We start from the raw sequence: 12,147 nt of genomic DNA on the forward strand, positions 1-12,147 counted from the left end.
AATAAATAAAGGGTTTTTTTTTTTTTTTTTAAATTTTATTTTGAATGAATTGTTACCTTGTAACACCGCGGTAGATGGAGGTACGTTGGCCGAAAGTATCGACGGACTTCTTGGGAGGCGGCGGCGGTGGATTGGTTAGGGTATCAGGGAGAGGGTGGGGAGGCGGCGCGTGGAGATGCTGGTGAAGGTGTTGTTCGGGGAACTGGGAGGGAGATCCACGGAGGAAACTAGCGGCTATGGTTTTGAGATCAGAATCGCAAATCTCAGATTCTTCACAGTAAGTGAGGGGCGTTTGATGGGGAGAAAACTGGAAGGGAGGCGGCAGCGGCGGAGGGGTGGAAGCTCCCCGGAGAAAATCCTCGAGCTTGGGGGAGAAAATGGAGAGATCAGGAGGATTAGGGTGGTGGAATAGAGAGAGAGAGTTGGGATTGTTAGAGAGAGAAAAGGCAAGCCAATTTGAAGAGGAGGAGGAAGAAGAAGAAGAAGAAGAAGATGAGGAATTAGAAGAGGACGAAGAGTTCATTCTATAAAAAATTGGTGGCTTCGCAGTGAAGCGGTGGTGGTTGTGGTTGTGGTGGTGGTGGTCGCCGCCGTGGTGGTGAGAGAAAAATGAGAAGAAAATGAGATTTTGGAGGTGGAAGGAAGGGTGAGGAGGGGGATGACACAGATATAGAGGAGGAAACAGCGAGGGGGGTTTTGCACCATCTTCGAGGTTCTTAATTTTCTTATTAAATCAATAATAATAAATAAAATCTATTTTTTTTTTTAATTTATAAAATCTATTTGATTTTTGAGGTTATAATAATTCAAATTCAATTTAGAATCTTATTTCCTAATTTTAAATAACTAATTTTGTCATTTATTCCAAACATTAGGGTATTTATTTAAATATTAATCCTTAGTTTATCCAAAGTATCATTTTTGAATTTTATATAATTAAAAAACCAATTAATAACATGGGTTTGAATATGATATAATATCGTGTCTCTTTCTTGGATTTACTTGAATTAAAAAAATGAATTAATTTAGAGGAATAATAAATATATAATAATGTAGAGAGAGAGGGGGGAGAGAGAGAGGAAGAGAGCCAAGTGGAAGAGTGTGATGGGATGAGAAAACGGTGTCGTATTTTTATTTATTATTATTAATTTTTTTTATTTAAATACTGATAATTGACCAAACCCAATAAAGCATTTACTTTTTTGAAGAAAAAAACAAAAGAAAAGGAAGAAAGTAAGTTGAGAGAAAATAAATTATAATGCAAAATCGCGGCGATAAAATTTTGTGTTGGACTTTAAAATTAAAATACTTTTTGACTAACTTCCATAAATAAAAGTAAAATATATATTTTTTTTATATATAATTATAAATTTGATGGTTCTATTTTTGTGTAAGAATTATTGGTTTATTTATTTATTTATTATTATTATTATTAGTATTATTAGTATGGAGAAAGACAGGATGGGAAGAATGTAATGGTGTGTATGAAAGTGGGGAAGCAAGACTGTGGAATAGGGGACAACATGTGATCCATGAATTTCTTTATAATTCTTCTCTCTATTTTTTATTTTTTATTTAATTTATTTAATTTATTTATTTTATTTATTTTTAGTTATTTATATTTAATTTTGTGTAAACTGAGAGGGGGGTGTGTAGTCGTTTCTTTTGACTAACTGCCTCACGCACAAGACAATTCCCTCCCGACTCTTCTTTCCTTCTTTTCTTTTACCATTTTACTATTACTTATTCTTCTTTAATTATTTTTTAATTTCATTCTTTTTACTTTAATGAGTTTTAAACTAATGTACTACCACTATCAGCTTTTTATATTTATATTTATATGTATATATATACTATTACCTTCTTCTTTTTTTTTTCTATCCGTTCTTTTAAAATTTTCAACGTTTCTTTCGTCTCTAAAATTATATTTTTAAAATTTTATGATAGTTTGTTTTAGTTGTGTATAGTTCAATTAATCAAGATGCGACACCAGAATAAATGATAGATACATGAATGAACTGATGTCACGTTTGAATGAGAGAAATCTTGAAGATATGAAGACTATGGAAGGCTAAAAATGAATGAAAGTCACTATTTATACCAACAATGTGCACTTTTTTTTCTTTCGATATTTCAATTATATGAACTCCACAAATTTTATGTTGAGTGGTTTCTTGTGAACTTTTGTAAAATGCATGTGAGTTATAACAAAACATATTAGAAGGACTCTCTGTTTGTTTGTGAGGATAGTCTTCATTTTCAAAACGAAGAGTAAGTAACATGACTATGTCACAAGAAATGTCATGGAAATTAACTGTCAAATTTAGTTTTCTAAATCTTATACATGGGTTGTTACTAAGACATAACTTTGACACGGAGATAAGAAATTCAAATTTTCATCCACGTTTGTATACTATTCTAGAAGTTTTTTTTTTTTTTTTTTAACAAATTTATTCATTTTGTGAGTAGACAGGTGGGTAGACAAGTATTTGTAATAGAATAATAGGTTGATTTTTTTAAAACAAATACAAATTATTGTTAAATAATTTACAACAGCGAGGTAGAATAAAATATTTAAAGTTCATCAAATTGAATGATCATGAGACTAAATATGATTTTAATTTCATTAGTTCCACTTTTACTCTCAAAATACAAACTTTTCTGTTTCCTAAACCAATCTCTACTAAATTAGAAATGGAATAAATGAATGGCAGCCCAAATTTAAATTTATTGCTTTTTATGGGTCAGTGTCTTTTCATTATTTAATATTTGCCTTTTCTCCATTCCAATTTTCATTTAAAAAAGTAACTATAAAACTAAATTAACCCATTAAGATATTATTAATTTAAGCCTAATTGAAGGGTTCATCCTACAAATCTTAATAGGTAAAAGATTCAATTTTTTGTTCCTATTTATGTGATGTTAAAGGTAAATAAATAAATAAATGTTTGATTTTATCTTCTATTTCTTTAACAGGCTGATACCCCCTTCTATAACTAGATATTATTCATATCATTGCATGCAACCTCTGGCATCCTTCAATCCAATATTGACACGTGTCCAAATTTTAATATGGTATGGGCAAAATCAGCGACACGTGTCCGCAGTCTAACATGCAGTCATGTGGATGCCATTACCAAATCACATTCATCCATCTCTCTATCCACTTCCACTTGCAGTGTCTGCACAATTCCTCTCTCCTCACATCTCCTATACATACATATATATATATATATATATATATATATATATATATATACACACACATATATATATATACATATATATTTCTTTTTCAGTAAATTACTTATTAAACTTTCAATTATTTGGTACTTTATTATATTGGAAATTTGGATATGGAAGAAATGATGTTATGGCATTTTATTTTTAAAAAATATTATTTTAAATTTGAATGCCTACGCCCATTCTACATGGCTATAAAAGTTGGACCCGAATGAATTACAAGTCAGACATTTATTAACATATAGTCAATCGTTTTGTTTTTTTTTTTGGTCAATTTAATATTATAAATATGAAGATCACGTTTAAACCGGTAGACGCCTGCCTTATAGAAGGGACTATCAACCAGTTAAAGAAATTGTTTCTCTTCCTCAAAAGTTCTAATCTTTCTATTAAGCTAAGCTAAAATTAAAAAAATAATAATGATTTTGTTTGATTAATGTTAATATGTAGGCCACCAAGCACTTAAACTATAATTTGAATTTATTAAGCCTAGACTTAATAAATATACTCTTAAAAGTTCTAGTACATTATTTGCAGGTTGGCTCAAGTGAACCTAAACTATTTTTAGAAACCACCTATTTGACCTTGCCAATATATCCAGTGGGATATTAAATCTTACATAGTGTATTATACCTTAAACTCATTTCTTCAAGACCTTTTATCATAATCCTTAACCACTAAGTCAACTTATGGTAGTTAGGCTTAGGCTATCAAATCATAAAGAACAAAAAATATAACTTCTAAAACTATATGAACTATATTTTTCTTTAAACCACCTGATGAAATTCATAATTTAGTTTTAAGCTTAGAAGTATTGAAGATACCCATCACATACCTGTGCTAAGTAGGAGACTATTTTGCACAGCTAGTCAGCAATTTCACATAAGTTATTTTTAGTGAACAGGAAGGAATTTTCAGTAAGTATAACAATTAAAAAGCAAAACTATAATTGAAGATAATGCATACAAGATCGGCCGACATGGTTTATTATTATTTTTATAAAAGAATATAAGCCGTATAAATGGAGCATGGATGTAATATATGATAGTACTTATTTTAGTTAAAAAAAGAACAAGTAAGATCTGAAACGTGGAGACAAAACTGAATGATTCCGCACAGAATGGTTGTCTAAAAGAAGAAAGATGCATAAAGGATTAAAGAATTGGGAAGGCTATCCCCTTTAAATTAAGGCATCAAAATTCAATATGAACAGTTCCAAATCGGCCAAAGGGGATTAAATGGAGAAGGCTGTCTTTTTGTATCTACCAAAAGCGAATAGGAAAAAGGGGATTGGCAGAGAGTTCGGCGGGGCAGTGTTTGAATTTGCTTTCTGATTCCCTTTATCTCATTATTAATAATGTGAACTTGAAGCTAAATTCCAGAGAGAGAAGAAGATAATGGAAACTAGAGATAATAATGTCTTACAGTCAAAATAAGTATAAAAAGTTATGGGGATTTTGTGGATGGAATGATTCCTCACGTTAGCGGCTTCCTATTTGTTTATGATCTATTTTCACATGCCTTTTTTTTAAATGTATTTTATTCCATGTTTTTGCATAGAATATTAATCATTATCTGCATTTCATGTTTTTCTTACTTTAGATTTTTCTTACCTAAAACTTATGGGCAAGGTGGGACATCTTTGAATGAATTTGGATTCTAAACTACCTTATCTTAATAAAGTTCTTTGTGATTACAACTTACAGTGGTATGTTGATGAGAAGCCCTTGGAACTTTTCTGATCCTTATCTCATCTCTTGAGGTAAGTTAGAGATATCAACTTCCTACCAAAGTTTTCTTCGGATTCCATATTTTTCAAAAATGTTAGTCCTTTAAGACAAACCCTCGACTCTTTTTCTATTATCAATTTTTTATTTAAGATTTTAAATTTGTCTTTTTTCGACAAAAAATGAAATTTATTAAGAAAGCCATAGAGGCTATACAGGTATTCAATCCTTCTCAGCCAAAAATAGAAGCACAGAGGGAAAGGTATCACGCCAAAAAGGCTCTAAGGGTCATTTAGAGTGGTAGTCCTGATTTTATGGGTTTAAAGGGGCATGTATGAGAAACACCAATCTAAAAAGAATAATTATGTAAAAAAACCATACTTTAAAACCACCTAATAAAGACATCTAAGATTCCTAAGGATTACGATTCAATGGAGACAAGTTTATTAAAGCACAAAAGATAGAGGATTTTAGTTAAGGTTTGAGCTACACTGGGAATGCATGTATGTATCAACAAAAAACAATGGTCTAGCCTCTAACTTCACCAGAAGAAAAATAAGCTACAGGTTTTTGTGGATTGGAAATAACATACCCTTACATTCTGGGAATCGGCCAAATCCACCTTTGCAGGCTTCTCCCTATTCTGTTGCATTCCAATAATGTCGCAGAGACAAATGTGATTACAAAAGTTTCAGCAAGTCATGGTCATGGGGGCTTTGGTTTTCATTGTATCTTTTTTTGTTCGCTGGCAAGTTAGTAGAGGCTAAAACTGTTCTGAACGGATCATATATGGCTACAAAGATTTTTCCCAACTTCAAACATAGATGACAAGTAAGGACGGCAGGAACTAACCTTGCCTTAGCTACACCATAATAGAGACGTCAACCGTTGGCAGTTGATTTGAAGTGATATTCATCAGTAGTTGAGTACATCAGGCCTTCCTCTTCTAGATTTTTCATCGCTGGACTGCAAAATAATAAGCAAAATGGTATGCTTAGTTAACCCCTATTTGAAGGATAAGTGCTGCCGTCAAGTAGAAGTGTGACGAACAGTGTAATACATGAGCTTCTCGAGTGGAACTTTAAGATGTTGAGCAATGACATCACGGTGTGCACCCCTCTCAGTACTGAACATAGGAAGAGTGAATATATAGATCCCAATAATAAATTAAAACTAAGAAACAGATGAGCAGGGAATGAAAATAGTGAGGGAGCATTCCAGACTTTGTCTTTCACTAAAAAAAATAAAAGGAGAATAAAAAAACATAACACTAATCAATTTCAGAAAGAGAGAAACATAGACCAAGGCAATTATACCAAGGAAAGATGAACAGGTCATCCCTATATGATGTAATCTGCTTGACAAATGACGTTCCATTCAAAAAGAAAAGAAACCATAACACAAACCCATAAGAAATTGAATAAAGAAACTACAATGAGCCCTAATTATTACCGCCCTCGCTCAAAATATTCAGGATCAATCATGACACTCGAACAAACCTTATGCATCATTCAACATAGTACAAGTAACACTATAGATTGTTGCTTATATCGAGACAAATATTTTTAATGTTGTACCATTCTATACTTAATTAGATGCTCTTAAAGGAAATACCAATTAAGTAAGATTAGGACCACAACTCTTCTCAATAAGTCTCCCTTTTCTATGACTGCTTGAATGATTGGTAAGGCATACAAGAGTGCTTGAGTTATTTGAGGATCCTAATAAGTAATAATAAACATCAAGCTATGGAGGTCGAGTATCTCCTCAAGAATCCAGTTATCTATCATGAAAAGGAGAAAAAATATATGCAGTGAAAATATATGCAGCATTGTTAAAAGGCACTCACTCGCATGAAGGAAGTTGCAAAAAATCTAAAATCTTCTGCTCAAGGCTCTTCCAACCATCACCACCCACTTGACCAGAATACTGAAAAAGCATCATCAGAAGGATGCATAAACAAACTGTAGCTCACCACATGTGGATTGAACTACAATCTTACTTGATTAAGAATGGGAGCTTGATATCCTTTCTTAGGAGTATTAGATAAATTTGGCACCGGTGGCTGAGTAGTCATACTGCTACTTTGTTGTTTCTATCAGCATAATATGAACATAACCCAAAAGGAGAAGCAGATAAGACAATGAATATTACTTTTCGCCTAATAAAAAAATCAACTAAAATCTGAAATGGCTCGATTGATACCCGTAACCTGGTGTTGTAAAAATGAACATATATGCATTCAATGAAGTGACTTGTGATCTCATTATAGTCGGTCACAGGCCTGGAAAACAAATATTTTACATCAAAATCCCCCACTGCAATATTATGGAAATCAAGTACACAAGTTGCATGTGGTGAACTGCTCATGCAATGATTACGCTACAAAAATATCAAAATTTCAACAGGTGCAAAATCATAATTAATGCGTCTCATCTGAGTTCAAGTGCTAAAATTATGACCATAAACTCATATACACTATAGTTCAAGAACTGTTTTAATACAGTTTGACTCACAAACCAAATCCCTCTGAAATAAGAAAAAACCAAGAGACCCCAAAAAAAGAACTATGGAAAAACTATGTTATACCTGATAGAAAAGACATTCAAAGTTCTTCCCTGGAAGCTTTTCAAGTGGCCATGGACCCGGACGTACATGCCATCCCTGAAGCATTAGAATCTTAGTTAAAAAAAGATTCGCTAAAAGGAAATAAATTTCAGAGAGATGACTGAATACATCACTTAGTCCAAAATAAGCAGACCCATCCCCCAATGATCAAAACTCTCAAGATTTAATTTCAGGTCAAACTTAGTCATCCATTGGCTGGAAAAAGAAAATATACAAACTCCCGTAGGATAAGACAGAACAATGAATTGCAAATATATACGAATAAGACTACTGGTTTGGTCATAACCTCACAGGCATGCTCATAAAGATCTATGCAGGCTACAAACTGAGGGCGTACTATATCTATATTGAATCATATTTAACTAGATTTAAGCTTACTTGAATTCTAATATTCGTGTGTGAAATTTCTGAGTCCGTAGTGCTTAATTCAAAACAGCTAGTTTGCAAATTTTCCTTGGCGCTCGGTCAATATATTTCATTGTACTAAAAATTAGTAAGAGAATTCCTTGAACGAATACTTAAGAACCACAAAATTCCTTTCGAACTCCATGTCTACAATATGTCAAGTTCCATCCTAAATAACAACAGATTCTAGGCAACAGTGAAGAACCAATCATGAGAATTTTAAATTACAAGATTTTGAGGGAATTTTTTTAATGTTATTAGGACAAGGTAAAAAGAACATTACAGTATTCCCTCAACTTCACTTGAATCTGCAGCTTCATTGACCCTATTAGATACAACAAACAAAATCGATATCAACACGGGAAACATCTTAACTTCTTTACCATCATATTGGGAGCAGCATAACAAACCATTTGTTACAATCAATCCATCCAGTGCCATCATCCAGTGAAAAGGTCACATCAGTAATTCTTCCTGCTCTATTGCGCACCATTCCTACAAGCTTAACCTGAACATATTGCAGCTCATAACAAGCAACTCAACGAATAAAAATAAACAAAACATACAAGTTCAATCACTAACATTATTAACATCAACGCCATCAATAACAAAATTCGATTGATCACCACTAGACAAGAATGCGTCGTTTATCTGCTTCACTGTTAACGGAAGCAATGACTGGACATCTCGATTCTGCAAATTAGACTAAAAAATATAAGACTTCATTTAATAGATAATATACTTTCTGAAGGAGATAAGAAAGGAAAACATGCGTATCCAATTCCAATAAACGAAGAGAAACAAATTCAACTTAATTTTCCACACAACTGATAGGAGAATAAACTATTGCCGCGGAAAACGTAGAGGCAAAAATACCGTTAGACCAACCAGACTTCAATTATATGAACCAGTCGTCAAATCGTATAGATATACGAATTATTGTGCCCCTAATTAGTAATAAAAGTACGAATCATTTCAAACTGCTGGAACGATTTCAGGTAGCAAAAATACGTTAATACGCATGTTATAAATCCGAACAGCGGAGACTGGTAATCCATACAGAAATGAAAGGAATCCAAAAGAGAGTTAATATTATATCTAGAGATAGAACGTACTTTCGCCGGCGAGAAGGAAGGATCAGGGGCCTGGGTAGCCTGAGATGGCATGAATCCGCCCCCGGAGAAGGCAGCGTTGCCGTCGAATTGACTTCCATACATCATTCTTCTACTGTAATGCTTCAAGCGAAGAATCTTCAAACTCTACAAGAGCATCAAGTGACTGACCGAGAGCAAATTGAAGAGCATTTTCGAAATTAAATTTTCATTTTGTTAAAACCTAGAAGTACCGGTTCAGCTTCCCTCCCGCCATTTCTCAGAGCCTTATTTTATTCAATTTTTGGATAACAGAATTCTATTACTTTTTTGCCCGCTTGTTTCCGCGCGCTCTTTAAAAATTTACCTTATAGATATATATATATATATATATATACACACATATAATGCTTGTTTCCGCGCGCTTTCTATCTCCCTCTTTAAAAATTTACCTTATAGAGAGAGATATATATATATATATATAAAATATATATATATATATATATATAATGCTTGTTTCCGCGCTCTCTCTCTCCCTCCTTGAAAATTTACCTTAAGAGATATATATATATACACATATAATGTAGTTGGCTAAGATGAAAGTCTCACATCGACTAATTTAAGAAATAATTATCGGTTTATAATCAAATAATACTCTCTTTATTGGTATAAGGCCATATTGGAAAGTCCAAACCAAAGTAACGAGAGCTTATTTTCAAAGTAGACAATATGCATTATTGATTGAATTTTGCCCGATTTTATTTATTAGTTTGTGAGTTTTTTATTTAGTTTAAAAAATGCATGGATTTTTTTTCACTATTTCAAATTTATTCTTTTATTTATCTCTAAAATTCAAGTCAAAAGAATCACTCAAATGAAATTTTAAAAAATTAAGATTTTTTAAATTCAACAATGGATTACGGATAATCTATAAAATTGACAAAAAAAAAAACATTTATTTATTTATGTATTTATTTACAAAATCTACTAAGCAATAACGAAAGGAGAGAATATTTGAAATCAAACTCGCCTTCCAATAGCAATTCTTAGTGGGTTGATCCTCCACGGACCGCATCCCAACCGCCGGTGAGCGGAAGATTCCGCCGCCGGCAACGACGACCAAGAAGAAGAAGAAGAAGATTTTGGCTCGCATGGTGATTGGATAAACTCACATTGGGACCCACAAGACCCAAATCTCGTCCGTCCATCCCCAAACTCATCCGACAGACAAGAATGCTTCTGGGACTTGGACTGCTTCCTCCACGGCCTAAACAACAGAAACAACGATTGTTTACCATGAGTCCTGGCTGGCTTCGGCGGGCGTAGGCTGAGCGCAGCCGGCGGTGGAGTGATCAGCAGCGTAACAGCCTCCGTGTATGGCGGATCCTTGGGGGTCCCCGGTTGCATCTCCCACTGAAAGGGAACCCCTTCCGTGGTTCGCCTGTAGTAGTACAAACGAGAGGAGCAACCCAAAGATGAGCATCTGGATGGAAGATTATCCAAAGACAGCACAAATTCGGCATCATCTTTCTCGTCCTTCATAGTCCAAACTAATAACTCAACATCTCAAAATTTAGATTAATATATATATATATATATGTTCGATTAAACTGAGGAGCTTGTGATGTGACGGGGGCATGAGAAAAGTATTGAATGTGGGAATAAATATGGGTTTAGGGAGTTGATTAATTTGTACATAAACTTTAGGTTAAAATATCTAATCTAATCTAATCTTTCGTTGTGCTAGGGACAACTTAGGGAGTTTATTTGTTGTGTTACGATGGCAACCTTTTATTTTATTTTAATTTTTTTATTTATTGGCTTTTTTGTGGTGGTGAAAAAAAAAGGTTTTTTACTAAATATTTTCCATTCATATGCCAAAAATTAGTCATTGTTGAGGGGTCGAGGAAGCCTTGGCTTTGCACTTTCAACCACCTAACCTTTGAGACTCGCTACCTAACGTCGCTTCATTTTTACATCTCCCCTCTCTTCCTTTCATTAAAAATCTTATATAATATATATGATATTGTCTTCTTCGACTCATTTTAAAATGTTTTATATCAATAAATATAACATTTTTACTTATACAATTACAATATCCCTTTTAATTAGCAAGCATGTAACCACTTCTCTTAATAATATTTAACAAAATAAGTCTGGAAAATAATACAATCATGTCAAAGACAAATTTCATATTCACCATTTTAAAAATTAAAATTAGTCTCTATATAAAATAAATGATTTATTATTATTATTAATTTTTTTGTCCAATAAAGTTTTTCTTTTGGAACCATGATAACCACTTCATTAGAAATAGCTATGATTGTTTGGATTCTTCTTTGGTACTCTTCCACTTCAAACCTTATTCCATTCCACTTTAATGTAATTAATTAAATACCCAAACCTTAAATTACCCTATCATTATCATAACCTTGTCTCTTTCTTGTGACATTTCCTAATTTAATTTAATTGTTTCTCTGTCAATGCTTGAGCTTTTACAAAAATTGCATCATTTTTTTTTTTAATCTATTGATCGAATGGTTCTTTTATCTTGCAGTCCAACGCTGTGGTGATTAGGCTTGTTGCATCTAACATATTCTCACATAGTTTCTCTGGACCCCTACTTGATCATCAGTAAGTACATTTGAGGTTTGTGTTGATCTCCTCCTCTCAAGAGTTTAATCACAAACATGCAAGCTAACTATGTAGCTTTTTGAATCAGTTTTTGATTGGGCCTTTTAAAGTTTGGAGACCAAACTCCAAACTTTTCGGTCTTATTTCAAATCAATTAATTTTATAAAGAAAAAAAAATTGAAACATGCGAGTACCCTGTTAAACACAAAAATGAAATTTCATAAATCTATTAAACTCAAAATTACTTCAAATAATTACTAGACGAGTTATAATATTGAGATTTTAATTTAATCCATCATTTCCTACATTTTTGTGACAAAAATAAGGGCGGAGACCTTTTTAATATATATATATATATATTTTGTTTGTTTCTTCATTTTGTTTTTGAGAGTTGGAATATGGGGTTTTATATGGAAACG

General features: G+C 32.9%; 3 protein-coding genes across 5 annotated transcripts in view; all 3 read right to left on the reverse strand.

The window, feature by feature from the left end:
* LOC111433892 (AP2-like ethylene-responsive transcription factor AIL5) overlaps positions 1–639 on the reverse strand; it is a 2,673-nt gene extending 2,034 nt beyond the window's left edge. Inside the window, exon 1 of the mRNA XM_023071155.1 lies at positions 65–639. Coding sequence (XP_022926923.1) covers positions 65–523 — 459 coding nt within the window. The 5' untranslated portion in view covers positions 524–639. The remainder of the gene's footprint in view (positions 1–64) is intronic.
* A 4,655-nt stretch (positions 640–5,294) lies between these two features.
* Positions 5,295–9,430, reverse strand: LOC111436658 (replication protein A 32 kDa subunit B-like). Of its 3 annotated transcripts, none has more exons than XM_023074393.1 (11): positions 9,119–9,332; positions 8,586–8,696; positions 8,414–8,511; positions 8,287–8,328; positions 7,560–7,634; positions 7,176–7,254; positions 6,973–7,065; positions 6,820–6,899; positions 6,031–6,096; positions 5,823–5,936; positions 5,295–5,613 (listed from the first exon to the last, which is right to left on the reverse strand). In XM_023074393.1, the coding sequence occupies exons 1-10, from the start codon at positions 9,221–9,223 to the stop codon at positions 5,852–5,854; spliced, it is 834 nt and encodes a 277-aa protein (XP_022930161.1). In that variant the 5' UTR covers positions 9,224–9,332; the 3' UTR covers positions 5,295–5,613; positions 5,823–5,851. The 3 variants fall into 3 exon arrangements, with proteins under 3 accessions (XP_022930161.1, XP_022930155.1, XP_022930148.1); XM_023074387.1 differs by lacking the exon at positions 5,295–5,613 and adding an exon at positions 9,349–9,430 and having other exon boundaries at positions 5,704–5,936; positions 9,119–9,262; XM_023074380.1 differs by lacking the exon at positions 5,295–5,613 and having other exon boundaries at positions 5,704–5,936.
* Positions 9,431–10,084: 654 nt separating this feature from the next.
* Positions 10,085–10,714, reverse strand: LOC111436686. The gene has a single exon (XM_023074421.1). The coding sequence runs from the start codon at positions 10,634–10,636 to the stop codon at positions 10,115–10,117; it is 522 nt and encodes a 173-aa protein (XP_022930189.1). The 5' UTR covers positions 10,637–10,714; the 3' UTR covers positions 10,085–10,114.
* Positions 10,715–12,147: the final 1,433 nt, after the last annotated feature.

The sequence above is a fragment of the Cucurbita moschata genome, unplaced genomic scaffold (assembly GCF_002738365.1).
Source record: "Cucurbita moschata cultivar Rifu unplaced genomic scaffold, Cmos_1.0 Cmo_Scf00003, whole genome shotgun sequence".
In the NCBI taxonomy this organism is placed as follows: Eukaryota; Viridiplantae; Streptophyta; class Magnoliopsida; order Cucurbitales; family Cucurbitaceae; genus Cucurbita; species Cucurbita moschata.